The sequence below is a fragment of the Neltuma alba genome, unplaced genomic scaffold (genome assembly GCF_004799145.2).
Source record: "Neltuma alba isolate B1F8T4 unplaced genomic scaffold, ASM479914v2 tig00006214_pilon, whole genome shotgun sequence".
Classification (NCBI taxonomy): domain Eukaryota; kingdom Viridiplantae; phylum Streptophyta; class Magnoliopsida; order Fabales; family Fabaceae; genus Neltuma; species Neltuma alba.
Window position 1 is genome coordinate 1 of NW_021634391.1, and position 15225 is coordinate 15225.

General features: G+C 37.8%; 2 protein-coding genes and 1 long non-coding RNA gene across 3 annotated transcripts; all 3 read left to right on the forward strand.

The window, feature by feature from the left end:
• Positions 1-421: 421 nt before the first annotated feature.
• On the forward strand, positions 422-795 carry LOC114749880 (uncharacterized). The gene is made up of 3 exons (XR_003740597.1): positions 422-458; positions 536-652; positions 690-795. It is a non-coding gene; the product is annotated as an uncharacterized LOC114749880 (long non-coding RNA).
• Positions 796-2276: 1481 nt separating this feature from the next.
• LOC114749882 (probable BOI-related E3 ubiquitin-protein ligase 3) lies at positions 2277-3280 on the forward strand. The gene is made up of 2 exons (XM_028938422.1): positions 2277-2573; positions 2762-3280. Exons 1-2 carry the CDS (start codon positions 2277-2279, stop codon positions 3278-3280), a joined length of 816 nt encoding a protein of 271 aa, XP_028794255.1.
• A 1581-nt stretch (positions 3281-4861) lies between these two features.
• On the forward strand, positions 4862-11600 carry LOC114749893 (protein FREE1-like). Its single transcript, XM_028938433.1, has 10 exons — positions 4862-5894; positions 6839-6925; positions 7024-7155; positions 9182-9313; positions 9685-9750; positions 9862-9972; positions 10651-10740; positions 10886-10916; positions 11096-11166; positions 11282-11600. The coding sequence occupies exons 1-10, from the start codon at positions 4974-4976 to the stop codon at positions 11357-11359; spliced, it is 1719 nt and encodes a 572-aa protein (XP_028794266.1). The 5' UTR covers positions 4862-4973; the 3' UTR covers positions 11360-11600.
• The last annotated feature ends 3625 nt before the right edge of the window (positions 11601-15225 follow it).

Here is a 15225-nt window from a genome sequence, read left to right on the forward strand (position 1 = left end):
GACTCCCCTGGACCGCCCCCTCATAATGTACGCAGGCAGGAATTCCAGTTTGGATCCTAAAGCTACGGTTAAGGATTTTGTACGGGACAATGGCACTTGGGATGTTGACAGCTGGCAGGGGGTTTTTGCCTCACCACGTTATCATGACCTTGCTACGTATAAAACCCCTACTAACCGATCTGTGGATGTCTTTGTTTGGAGACCTGCAACTGATGGGAATTTCTCTGTAAAGTCAGCGTATGATTTCCTAGACAGGAGACAGCATGCAGGTAGGGGATCTTGGTGGCATAAAATCTGGAAATGTGGGGTTCCAGAAAAAATTAAATTCTTACTTTGGCAAGTGACCCATGAGAGTATAGCCACAAATGCTTTCAGAGCCCGAAGAGGGATATCAGATAATGCAAACTGTCCTTTTAATTGCCAGGAAGAGGAGAGCATTCTACATGTGTTGAGAGACTGTGAGAGAGCAAAAAATTTTTGGTCATCTATAATTCAACCTAACTGTCTTTCTAGTTTCTATGCTCAAACTTTGCAGGATTGGCTAGTATGGAATGCTACACATCGACCAGCAGCTGGAAGGTTCTCAAACTGGGAATGGCTACGAGTCTTCATGTTTGGATGCTGGCTACTCTGGACATCTAGATGCAGTTATGTTTTTGAAGGAAAAGCAAACAGTACGAGAGAACTAGTTCAACGGTGCAGATATCATCTGATGGAAAGCATAACAAACCAGCAACTTCAGCATGAAGTTTTCAACGCAGCCTCGAGACCTGAAACTTAATGGACACCGCCTCCCATAAATGCAGTCAGACTCGACGTGGATGGATCGGTGCAAGACAACCAACACGCAGCATGCGGTGGAGTGATCAGAGACCACGAGGGGAAATGGCTCATGGGTTTTCAACGGAACTTGGGCTACTGTTCGATTACTGAGGCAGAGCTACTGGGAATTCAGACAGGTTTGCAGACATGTCAACAGCTAGGTGTGCCCAAGGTCTTACTATATACAGATTCCTTGGAAGCGTTTAACCTTCTAATGAGAGATCGGGTTATAGACCATCCCTTGAGACTTCTCATTACGGACACAAGGGAGATGATCTATGGCCACGGGTTAGTGGAGGTCCATCACACAGGGAGAGACATTATTAAGTGTGCCGATTTTTTGGCAAAAACAGGGCATCAAGGTTCCTTCAATACGATACTGATTCCTAATGAGCCAACGGAATGCATGAGTATGGTGCTGGAAGACCAACAAGATGACTAAGTTGGGGATTGGGTTTTTCGGTGTAGTCCGTTGTGGGCTTTGCTTTTCCCTGTAAACTTTTATTTCCTTTCTTCTGTACGCGGGTCGCATTCTCAAGCTACGGCTTGTCGTCTTTCATAAAAAAAAAAAAAGATTTCAATTTCTGGCTTAAATACCCAAATAACCAAAAAAAAGTGGACGTATAGAAACGCTATTCTTTAGCCTTTCCTTTCCCAATGACCAAACTGACAATCCCCCCCATCTCTGATTTCCTCCCATACCCCTCTGAGGCTCTGACCCTTTCACATCCCAATTTAGTGGATTTCCCCCTCGCCACCACCTCCTCCTCTCTCTTCTCCTCCTGATCCCGTCTGACCCGATACTTCGGTGACTCTTCTGTCACAAAATCTGCATGTACGTCGTCGTTTTCCGCCTCCCCTTTTAAATCTCCCTCATTACTCACTAATGCTGCTATTGGTTTTGGCATATTATAGCCTTTTGAGATTCTACAAACACCCGGTTGATGGGCAAAGCCCGATTCGAGATTTATACTTATATCCACCCAAAAGCCTTGAAAAAGTTAAAAGACAACCTCGCTTCCCCTTTCCTTTTTATTTATTTATTTATTTATAATTATTGAGTTATACATATTCTTCCCGCTCTTTTAGCTCTTTAATTAGTCAATACAATTAAGTCACACATGAAAGTTCCATTACCCGCTTTTAATCACACAATAATAAGATTGTCAGTTTTCCCACTATAAATAAACATCCCACGGGTTTCCTTCTTAATGGTGAGTTTCAGTTAGACCAGAAATTGTAGCAACAAAGAAGGCAAAGTTTATGCCGAGAAGAGACAGAAAGATCATGCATCTTTTCTGATATGGCGAGAACATGAACCTTCTGGCTTTAAACCTACCCATGATTTCGTTTCCGTTCTGGCTTCCTAATAAATGGCCTTGATATATGTCCACAGAAAATAGCACTCCTGGGTGCTTCTGCCCCTCCTCCTCCTCCTCCTCCATTGAGCTAAGATGGCACTTCAAGCTCAATTTTATTCAGAAAATTCCGGATTGCCCATACGTCTTCCGGATTGGGCAGGGACTAGTCAGGTGCTGGGAATGGATGATGGCCTTCTTCTCAGTCTTCCACACCCTTCAAAGCCTCAGTGCCAACAGCACCAGACCTACCAAAGCTCTGGTTTTGATTGCAATCAGGGGCCTCCGTTTTCCTTCGTATGCAATAGTTTTCCACCCACCTCCTTCTCTGACGCTTTAAATGCGCAGCTGGAGTTACAGAGACATGAGATTGATCGCATGCTCCTATCACAGGTTATCACATTAGGATGAAACTATCTCTGTTTTTTAAATATGTTGTGTGAAGATGCTTTATTTCCTTCCTTTTTTGGGGCTAAAATCAAGTGTGTGAACTGAGAAATATTCAACTTTCGATTTTAGGCTGCATCATCCTGTTGCGAGTCATTTTAGTGACTAAATTATTTGCCTATACTTTGAAACAGAACGAGAGATTAAGGCAGGCTCTGCAACATCAAAGAAAGGAGCAGGTGGCATTCCTATTGAGTGCTCTTGAATCCAAATCGCTGAGTCTGGTCAGGCAGAAAGAGAATGACTTGACACAGGCAAAAAGGAAAAGTACAGAGCTGGAGGATTGCTTGAGAAAAGCAGAGATGGAAAGCGAAGCGTGGCAGAGAGTAGCCAAGCAAAAGGAGGCCATGATAGTAAGCCTGACGAACACGTTGGAACAGGTAAGAGAGAGGAAGGTCTGGGACGGTAACAGGGCCGAAGACACAGAGTCTTGCTGCGGTCCCTGTGAGGAAAGTCAAAACAAAGAAGAGGAAGAAAAGGAGGAAAAACAGAGAAAGAGAATGGCTTGTAAAAGCTGTAACTCTCGGAGCTCGTGTGTACTGTTCCTACCTTGCAGACACCTCTGCTCTTGTTATTTCTGTGAAGCCTTGCTTGATTTTTGTCCAGTGTGTAATTCTGCCAAAGAAGGCTGCATGGAAGTGCTTTTAGCCTAGCGCACCAGGAGCGACGGTTGAGGAAAGAGAAGCTCATTTGAAGCGTAAAAACATATTTTTCTTGTTGATCAAATTAATACTTGAGATTAGATATAGATTAGGGTGTCATTGTGGGGCTTCCGGTTTTCAATTCCTTTTGTCCTGCTCGGCCTTTTTTGGGGACTGGAGTTGGCCGTATTTTGATTTTGTCCTGCATATTGGCCCGTGTTTAGGAATATGCTGCTCGGTAATTAATGGTAGAAAGAATCTTCTCTCACTTTTCCTTCATTGGGGTTTCCTCCTAATATCTGAATTTGACTTGTTTTGCTTGATTCGTCCATCTTCTTTTGGCTTGACAATAAATGACATCTGTCTATCTTATCTCTATCTCAGTCTCAGCCGTATCGGGGACAGGGTTCTGTTTCTTCATAAACTTTATAACTCCGCCTTTTTACTGACAGAATAAAGGATATCTGGAACTGCCCTTTATCGAGGCTTGTTACTGCTTCCGCTGACATCTGAACTGGCGCCCAGCTTTGCGAATTGCAAGTCCGGATATAAAGCCCATTCTGGCTACACTGTTTTGCTTTTGCACAAGGATTTCACTTGTTGACATGGATATTTATGCTTCTTTTAAAATTTATTATAAATTATATGTGAATTTTATGTGCTTTTTGTAAAATTTGAAAGAAAAAAAACTACATTATACATAATTTACAGCTAGCGTGGCTCTTTTAAATTTTATGATATATTTTATAAAAATGGTTTGATAATTGACTAGAGTAAAGGCTCAAGCGATTAGAAGGATCATTATTACCAATTTCTCAAAAGAAAAAGACATGATATAGCTCTGCAAAGTAAATTTATACTGAAAAAAGGTGCACGCCAAAAAGATTAAAAAGGGAAAAGGAAAGGCCCTCGCTGCCCCTCTGCCCTCTCTTTCTCCTCCTGGCCTGCCAATGCCATCTTCACTGGAGCATCAATACGGCGTTTCAGCTTTGTTCATCAATAACCTCTCAACAACGCGCAGCACGATGCCTTCTCACAAACCGCTGTCGCATTAGTCCCCATCAACGTCATTTATTCACATGTGTTCATAGGAGATGGTAGGAGAACCGAATTTCATCAACGAGGCCTTCAAATCTGTCTGGAGTTTGAACCTGGGTGGTTTTGTTGTTTCTAATTTTTGATGGAGCAGATTTTCCCATTGTAGGTTGTTGATGCAGGTCGTGGTCGTCCAATGCCATGGTGGGACTTGAGTTAGACAGCAGGATTCTTTGTGAAGATATTTTGATCTTTTTATTTATAATTTCATTTAATTAAATACCATATTATTATTAAATAAATTCTCGTGCTTGGTTTCATCGTGAGAGGTGTTTGGATTGCTTGAAAAATACTTTTAAAAAATATTTTTTTATAAATAAAAATATTTTTATTTATATTTATTTTATATATGATAGAAATATTTTTTAAATTATAGTTTTGTTTTTGTCTTGTCTGCAATCACCATGATACCAGTTGTTCAGGCAACGACTCAGGATTCGAACTAAACCGGTATAACTTCCGCCACGTGGAACAAGCACCAAAACTTGCGGACGCGGCAACAGCACCCGGGACAGTTCCTGAGATTCCCTCTGCCAACCGTCCCCTCCTCCTCCTCCTCCTGCTGCCTCCAAAGGTCCGATTGGAAGAGCCAATTTTGCAGACAACAACGATGCAACAAGGAGATTACAGCTCCGCTCCCTATTATCAGTTCCCCCCCGCTCAAAAACCTAATCCTTATGCTTCTGCCGATGCAATCCCGAACACGTACGCTTCTGCTCCTCCGTTCTCCTCCGGTTACACTCCCGATTATACATCTTACACCCCCACTTGCCCCCCAAACCCTCCGAATCCCGAAACTATCTCTGCCCCGACACCGGCCACTCCCTCTGCTCCATCATACTCTCCACCTTCCACCTTCAGTTCGCAGCCCGTCAGTTCTTCTCCGCAACCGTCCTCTTTCCCTCCGTTTGATTCTCATCTTTCGTACCAGCAACTGTCCACGCAGCAATCATACTATCCGCCCTATGATCGACACCAAACAGCTCCAAGTTATGCTCACTCCTCCTCTGCTTCTCAAAACCTGAGTCTGAATTCATCATTTTCATTCTCGCACGCGTCTCCTTACGGGCAACCCGGTTCTTCCATGCCTTCCACGAACGAAATTCCTTGTGTGGATCCCGCAAAGTTTGATCATGGTGGCGCTTACTTGGATGATAGGTATGGAGGTTTCAATCAGAGCCCGTCTGGTTTGGGATCAGATTTTTACGGGAATCGACAGGATGGCGGGATATCCACGTATGATCGTGCTCTCGATGAAGTTTACGGAGAAGGCGTCTATGCTTATGAAGGGGGCAAAGTAGAACCCTATGGAGCGCGCGGCACGGCTCCTAAATCTCCTTGGTCGGGCTTTGATGATTATGGGAGGCCAATCAATTTTCCCTCTCCGAAAGAAACCTCCATATCAAACAAGGTTTCCAAAGCAGTGCCGAAGGCTGATGCTCAAGAAGGTGTAAGAAGCGGAGTGCAAAAATTTAGGGTAAAGCTGTTGGCGGAAAGTAGTGGTCAAAACACTATGGATGTTCTCTTGCAGGTATGAATGCTGTAGCTGCTTAATATTTCTGATTTGAGGAGAACTAGTACAATTTATTAATCACTGTGATAAGCGATAAGATGAGTACTTGTATCGTGTCTTCAATTGTTGGATAAGCACTGTTGTTCTTAGTGAAAAATTCTCATTGTAAATCACTAGTAGTACAGAACATGTCTTTTGATTCGAGATATTCTCATTATTTTTTCCACATTTCCAAATTCTAAATATGGTTTTGGAAATAATACTAAAGTGATTTCTGATTTATTGTATAGTAATGGCATAAAATTAATCAAATATAAGGTTTAATATTCAAGAACGAGATGTCAATGTACATAAATTAACAGCATAGCCCGGGGTTGTGTTCCCTTGCTATTTCATTTCAGTGTCTGTTATATGGAAGGTGGATACCCTGCATCTTATTCCTTCTTATGGTATTCTACTAAATGTTTCTGTATGTGTGTATACAGCAGCAACGACGTTTCCTCGTAGGTCGATCATTTCCTTCCTTTTCAATGCTTTATTGATGCTAGCGATTCCCTACCTCCATCTTCCTTGTGACATTTGGCTTTTTATGACATTCCTCTCTCCTCTTTGGTTACACGCCCAATCTGATAGGATTCCTAAGTCTGAAGTCCTGATATCTTCCTCTTCATGTCTTCCTTTTCGTTGGTATTTGAGACACGCGCGCGCGCGCACATGGAGAGTGTGGCCGTGATTATGGTGAATATCAAAAGCTATTAGTTGATTCTTCATTTACTTATCCCTTTTCTGCAAATTTCGTTTGACTAAACTTGGATGTGTGTTGTGTGTATAAATTCTTTCAACCCTCTAGAAACCCTTGTTCTATGGAGTTCAGCATGTCTAACATGCATTATTTTCACCCGTTTCTTGTTCATCCCTATCAGGGCTGATGATCTGAATTAGTATTTTTGTTTTTTGTCCAGATTGGTTTAGATGGAGTCAGAATGCTTGATCCAAGCACCAGTCGAATCTTGAGAATATATCCTCTTGAAAATATTACGAGATGTGAGGTGAGTATGGATTTACTCTATGAAAATTTGAAAACAGTATGAGATTTATCTTTTTAAAAATATTGGTTTAGTTAATAATTTTTCACTGCATAATACAGAGATTTGATTCATCTACATTGGCATTTTGGTCCAAGAGCTCAGTAGACATCGAGCCAAAACGAATCAGACTGCAATCCAATAGTTACACTACCAACACACTTTTGGATACTGTGACTGCTGCAACCATACAGGTGGGGCTTCATAGAATTTCTGGTGATCTTGTTATATTTGCATGCTTGTATGAACCACAATGTAAGTGGCCACTTATAATTGACTCCCAGTTTCTGCATCATCTCTGATGCTTAAGGAGAGACTGAGAGAATAAACCAGGGTTAACAGTAGAAATTAGCCAAGAAGTGTAGAGATTGTGGGTTCTCTATCAAGCAGCTATTATGTTTCTTCAGAATCATGAAAACTGATAAAAATAGCTCGAGAATCCTTTTTCTTTGGATGTTCTAACAAAAGAATCTATGTCAATATCTGTATTCCTATAAAAGTCGTAGGAAGCCGCCATTGGGCTTTGAAATGGTACTTGGCTTATTTTGAGCTTTCTGCATATTATGGGAAATGCTAATTCTGACCCTTCAAAAGATGAGTTTGATAAAATCATGATCATTCAAGCTCTTCAAAAGGTCTAATGCTTAGCTTGAATAGCAGTAGAACAAGAAACCCAAGGCTACTTCTGGACAAGACGTGACAACTAAAACAAAAAGGCACAAAGATAAAAGGAATAATCTATGGGCTGGCTGTGAGCGCTTTTGACCTGATTGGGCTGAAGTGTTTTATATAATGCTTCTCTGTCAATTCCTTTTCTCATGAAGCATCCTCTTTTGTAGTTTCCGAAATATGATGTCATAAACTGTATTTGTGGGTAGTTATCTGTCTTAGTTTAGTACTCCCTTAAATGATATCACAACCTGCTCTATGTCAAAGATTTAAAATGTTTAGTGTCAATTTATAAATGTATGAATGGTTGTGGTTAATTGAAATGGCGGAAATGAAAATTTGGGAGTTGGTGATAGATTTACTTTGATAGCCTTCCTTCTTCTTCTTTTTTTTTTTCAAATTGACAAATTCCCTCAAACTAGATGAGGATATTTTTGTAACTTTTGCAACAAAAAAGTGAAGATCCGATTTGCTATTCATTTTTATTGCTGAGATTTCCAGTATTACTGCTCTAGGTGTGTGCCTTATGTTACTTGTGCCGTTCTTTTTTCATTTTTTGTAATTGAAATGATGTGTATGCTTTTCATTCATAAGAATTTTTATTCGTGCTTGTTTTATATATATATATATATATATATACACACACATATATGTATTTTAAAAAAAACATGTTCAAAGGCTGCTTGAATGGATGTGTATGCTTAGATCTATGAAACATCAATGAACATGGGCTAGATAAACATTTAAACCATTTGAGTCTTGGTAACATTTCCTCTATCATCTGTGCCTTCTGCAATGGGCGTCAAATTTAACTGGTGTTATTAGTGAATGACCTTCGGATCATGATTTTGGCTTTTGTGAGTGTTGGCATGTGAGATTTGTGTTCAGTATGCTCTAATGCCAGAAACATCTTTTCAGAAATGTATCTTTTAGTATGTAGTAAATAGGAAAGTTGGATCCGGATCCCTTGCTGCAAAAACAGCACAAAGGTGCTTCAGGATTTTTGTGTGTGTGTGTGTTTTGAATTTTTTTCTCAATTTATAAGAAATATTATACATAATGAGTGTAGTCTTCTAACTATCATTTTTCATTCTTTTTTTTTTGTTGGGAAAAAGTGATAATTAACCATTAAAACATCAGGGGGAAAATATAAAATTTGGACCGTAAAAATTGAATCCAGACAGTCCAGATGTTGCTGTTGAAACAGCAGCACCACTGTGCATTAATACTGATATCTTGGAGTTTCCTGCAAGAATTAATGTGAGGAATTTTTTTTTTTTTGGACCTCAATGTGGAGAAGATGAAACTAAAAGGTTTCACAACGTCTATTCAATTTCTCTATAACAGTGTCGTGTTATCACCTTGTCTCTTGCAACGGCTTCTGAAATCTGAACCGGTCACTTATATTTCTTGTAGGTCTTGTAGTTAAATGCCCTCTAGTCTTGATTTCCAGGATCCTGATTACTTGTTTAGTTGTCTTATTTTTCCTTCCAAACATTGAGAATTGTTTATATGTGGCAATCTTTATCTGCCATCTGTTTGTTGTTGCAGTTCAAGGAAATGGGTGGAAGCAGCAGGCCTGCTGAAGCGTTGAAAACAAATGAACAAGCTACAGAAAAGAAGAAAGGTCTTGTTGATTGGATGAATTTGATCAAACCTCCCAATGAGGAGAAAGATCATTGGGTAACGTTGGAGATGCAAATTTAATTTCTTTCTCTTCTTTCCTATTCCCAACCAGCCCTCCCCTTCTCCCAAGTAATGCTTCTGTGGTTTTAGCTGGAACAAGTCTTTCTTAGAACCAGTTTTATTTCTAGGATGCTTGTGCTTATTTGTTGTTGGTTGAATATGATGGTTAGAAGTGTGTAGTTGCAATTTTTTCAGTTAGTTCCATATGACCATGATTGTATATTCCTCTCACGTCTTGTACTTATAAAGTTGAAAATGCCACATGATCTCGAAGAAAATGAACTGGTCAACTTTGGTGACTCTATATCAATGTAGGATTTAGTTGTTCCTGTATCTTGCTTCTTATTAGGCTCTATCACTCCATCCAGGTCCCTGATGAAGCAGCCTCGAAATGTACAGCATGTGGTACTGATTTTAATGCTTTTGTTCGTAAGGTTGATCCATACCTTTCTTGTCTGTTTCCAAGCTTTTAAGTGTTTTCTGTGCCTGATTGAATGTTTTAATACGTTTAATTGCTAATTTGCAATCATCCGTGCTTCAAACAGCACCACTGTAGGAACTGTGGGGATATATTTTGTGACAAATGTACACAAGGTAGAATTGCTCTAACTGCAGATGAGAATGCTCTGCCAGTACGTGTGTGTGATCGATGCATGGTATGTTCCATAGTTGCTGACTTTTCCCTCTGAAGTGATAAAATGAAAATGATGTTATGAATTGGCTTTCTCAATTGTTATGAGATTATTGTGTCTTTCATTTTTTTTTTTTTTTGGGGATACAACTGAAGAATTTAATATTTGTCATGCCTTGCTTTCCTTCTCGAGTTCCTGCTGAGAACAGGGGAACTAAGGCAAGGTAAAATCTTTTAAAGGATGAGAAATAAATCTTTAACTCATAGTTCTTTTAAAGCCAGGAGAATCTCCCCAAGATAACAAACAGATCGCATATGCTATCTCTTACCCAGCCCTAACTCTACTATTTATGCTGATAGAAACACAATAACTTAAGCAGTAAAAGAATATCTGAATATAAGTACAGTACAAACAAAATAACAGCGCATAAACATGATAACTGACTTATAAGTAGTAAGCATAATGTCACTGGTGGTGTTATCATCGGGATTTCATGGGCAGTTTTCTCATTAACCACCTTCTTGCTGAGCTGTCCTGTATTGTCCCCATTTGCTGTGGCCTATCACTTTTCCTCCTACTACATGTCAAAATAGGATGTGCCGTGCTATCAGTGTCTTTCTCTGCATTTGTGATGCATTATGTTTTCAAGCTGTCGTTTATATGCTTAGGAAAACGGAGATCTTATATCAATTTGTTGTATAGGCAGAAGTGACTCGCAGGCTCAGTTATGCAAAAGAAGCAGCCAGTAGACCTGTGCTGCAGAGTCATGAAGATCTTGCCAGGAAACTGCAGGTATATAACCGTGCATGCCTAATACCAAACGCTTCTGTGCTGTTTTACTTGACGCATGTTGTATGCCTCTGCGTTGTTTTCGGTCACATTGTATGTTTTTGTGTGGCGTTGATTCTTTTTTTCCCCCAATGATTGCTTTTGATAGGAGGAGCTGGAGAGGAATCGGAAGACATCAGGTAATTCTAGTTTGTCAGCCTGGTTTGTAAATTGTTAATAATTGTGGCTGATTACTTGTCAGGCAGAGTAACCGGGCTTTAATTAATCTGTAGCTTAGGTTTCAGTTGGTATTAAGGGAATTTTGAATTGATATGCTGAAATTAGCGGCTGTAGCTTAGTCAAGTGATATAATTCTCAGGGTTAGAGTCTGATGGATCTGGAAGGCGGATGAAAGAAGTTGAATGTCCTACATGCACTGTCCATCTACAGGTTGGAAATTTGGAATCTACTTGGCAATCTCGTTATGTTTCTATCTCATGCAAACACACACATCATTTGTATTTGTAATCTTCATCCTCGCCTTTGTTGTGTGGGTTAAATGTAGGTCGCGGTCCCTGACACTGGTTCTGAGACAATCGAGTGTGGGGTTTGCCAGCGCCCCTTTCTTGTGAGTGCGCGCTGACTTCGGCAGATTGTCTATATGCGTCAGTTTGAAATTCAATTTAATTTTATAGATCAGTCTCTTGCTGATCAACAATGATTGTTTGGGATTACCGTGTGAATATGCCTATAAGATTGTATGAAAGGAGAAACATCTCTCATTCGGTTGTGCTTTTGTAAAATTAGGCGTCATGCATGCCTGTATATTTGTACCAAATCCATTGAATTTTGTGGTCAGGGAAAGGGCAGGGTCGTTCAATGGATTTTTGTGGGGCCTTCCTTTCCGTTGCGCATTCCCTCTACGCCTTCTATCCATGATATCAGAAGTTTTCCCCAAAAAAAGCTGAAAGTATAAAAAGTCGACAGAATAATTGATGATAGTTTTCTACTTTAATCTCATAACGAGGAGAAGAAAGTGTTCTAAAGGCAGGAGAGGGGAGAATTTTTCAATGACATTCCTCAACAAAAATAAAAGAGGTGATTTTGTCAATTTAAAATGCATTTAGTAACTTAACTAATAGTCTAATACTGAGAAAACTTAACTAAATCAAAACCGCATCTCGGTTCGGAACTTCTTTTTTTACTCTTTTATCTTTTTTTTTTAACTATTAGATTAATATTTTAAGAGTTGATATTTAATTTTTTTTTAACGTATCTAATATTATAAATCAGAAGGAGTATTAAATAATAGAAAAAGGGCATGTTAATAAGTAGCAGAATTATTAGGCCTTAAGAAATAAATTTAATTATTAAAAAGTCCCAATAATATCATTCCTAATTTTGAAACTTGTCATCTAATTCTAATTCTCCCTTAATAAAATTTCCTTAGAAAAAGAAAAAAGAAGAGAAAAGGGCAAATTAGGATTTGTAAAATTACCAAAAAAGAAAAAGTGAGTGGTGCGGCTCCGAGATAGACAAGTTTTATACAGTAATAATTATTAATTAACAGTGATCGTTAATTGATATCGTTGGGAAAAAAATCAATAGCATTGATATCCATATAATGAATTTAATTTCGGTCTTCAGAGTGAAATATACCTTTCCAAAGATATCGTTTTCATGTATCCATCTATTATGTGACCAATAAATGATATAATTTGACTTGTTAAAAATATCTTTGTATAAAAATTAGAACTTTTTTTTTTTAACAGATGTGTTGGTCTTGAAACTTCTTTCCCCAAAAAATTTACAGATAGATTTCAACGAAGAGATTTATTTACAAATAAATCTCATCGGCTTGAGAAATTACTTTGAAATCCCTTGAGATTTGAATGTAATTTCTAACGTATACAAAATATTTAATACCCTTACACCATTAAAAAAAAAAAAAGTTTAACACCTTGTCCCAGCCCTTTTGACCATACTAGAGTCCTTTGGGATTTCGCGATAAAAATAGATAAGAGTTTGGCCAAGAACAGAAAAATAGATAAGAGAAATCAACAGTAAAGAGAGACCAATAGAGACAATAGAAGGATTTTTCTTTATCTCATCTCATAATGCAATACCTTATTCTTAGTTATAGTCGCACACCTCAAAGATCTCATCCATATTAAACGTAAAGTAATGAGAAATAAATACCATGAATTTGAAAGTGGAATAATGGGAATTACTTGATCATAAACATGAAGTGCTAAAGGTGATGAGAAGATGAATATCACAACTCTGCATATTCACAATACTTCCTCTTATATGCCTATTAATTAAGAATATATATTTTATTAAAATATTTCAACTTGAAAGAATACTGCAGAACAAAAAATGTTAAAAAAAAAAAAACAGGGTATATCAATTATTGATATGCTTCCCAATGTTGCCTTATCATAACCTTATCAGAAAAACATAAATAGAACAATACCCTAGCTAGAAAAATAGGAGTACGATACATATTTACTTCCCTAATAACAGCATCACTCTTAAAATTATTGTGCTTGAAAATTGTATATGCTAATTTCTTAAATTTGATTGTTGCCAAATACCTTTCTAAGAATATCTTAGTTTTAGTTAAACCATGCATGATGCATGGTTATTATTTTCAAAATATTTTCCGTTAATTTTCTTACTTATTGCGGTATCTAAATTACAAGTCCGTAATTTCTACGCAAGCTCATGATTTATTTGTGTACGAGATTCTCATTTAATAATATAATATTATTATCAAAATTATTGTCAATAAATTAAACTTTTAGGTTCCCTTTTTCCTTTGGTAACATAATTTATTGATTTTTTTATTTTTACTTTTAGATACCCAGACCTCTTCTATTTTATTTTTTATTAGTTACATGTGACTATGTGAGGATAGCTCAAAGACAAAAATCTCATGAATTCTTCATTTAATTTAATTCGGTGGTTACATAACTCCCCCGCCCAACTACCGGACTGTTTCTTCCAAAGTGATACCTCACATGCATTGTCCCTAAATAGCAAATGTTGATCGTCCCAATATCTGTTGGACCCACCCACCTTAGTACCACCTTGTATTAGACGATGGGTTTTTTTTTTTTTGGCCAACCAGACGATGGAATTTCGATCATCATGAGAATTTTTCTTAAAAAATTAGTTTATTACTGCGTGGGAACATCTCTCGATTTCAATACCATTTGATGGTCTTTTTTCCCCCCTTACTTGTACTAAACATGAGACACATCATTGCTTGTCTTTTCAACTGTTTGTGTGATTTATTTATTTATTTATTTTGAAAATGAGACAACTATTATATTTCTTTATTTGTTTCACAGTATAAATGGCATGTCTTATCTATAGGTATAATTTTACACATAGGTTATATTTGTTCTTAAATGACAAACAGTGAATAATTAATCTTATGAATGTAAGTGAATGTGAGTTACAAAATTAAATAAACAGTAAAAAAGTAATACATAATGAAAGTAGTAGAATTACCCGGTAAAATTGAAAAGAAATGAGTAAATCAACGTCTTGGCAAAACCAAAACCTAGGTTTCAGAATCACTTTTCCGCAAAACGAGATAATCTCCTCCACATATTTACTTCGTAATCCGTAAAAGCACTTCTGAAACCATGGTTTGGTTTCTATCCAAACACCCCCATAATATTCATATTCATAACAGAATGCTTATCGTACGAGTGACTTCACTTTTAGTAGGTCTACTAATTCTTTATTAGCCACCAGCTATCCTTTCTCATTTCGCTCTATTGTCATTTATCTCTCCGCCTCGCTGGCCAGCTGCACCCCATCAATTATGCTTTCCCGCTTAATTTTTGTCGCGTGATAATCTAATCTCATTTACGTATATTTGGATACATTTAGATTACTCATTAATAAGATTATTGACACTACTACTCAGAATATTAACAAAAGTAGTGTATATAGAGAAGGCAATATTGTTGCGGATTGCCTTGCATACTATAGTCTTAAGAGAGAGGTGGAGGAGATGATTTTTGAAAGTCCTCCCCAGGTTGTAAGAAGGTCGTTATATGCTGATTAGGTGGGTGTTGTTCTCCCGCAATCAGTGAGGATTCAATAATATTGGGCCTTAAAGCCCTGTACTATTTACCCAAAAAAAAAAGGTTATTGATATTACTAACAGGATTAAATACACAATCTTACAAGATGAGTGATGAGTCATCTTCTTATAATCAAACCAATCTCTGTTGGCTAACAAATATTTGAAAACAAGGGTATAAATAAAAGCCAATTACATAAAATAAAAAAAATAAAGACTTGATTTATATACATATATATTGGCCTTGCCTCCTTACCAATTCTAGTTATCATCACCAGCACAAAAGATATTAATGCTTGCATATATATGTTTATTTTGAAATTAATAAGATGAATAGGTTTCCTGTCCTTTTTTGCTTATTATGATTTTCAGTCTAAAATGAAATTGAACGAGTTTTAAGTAAGTCT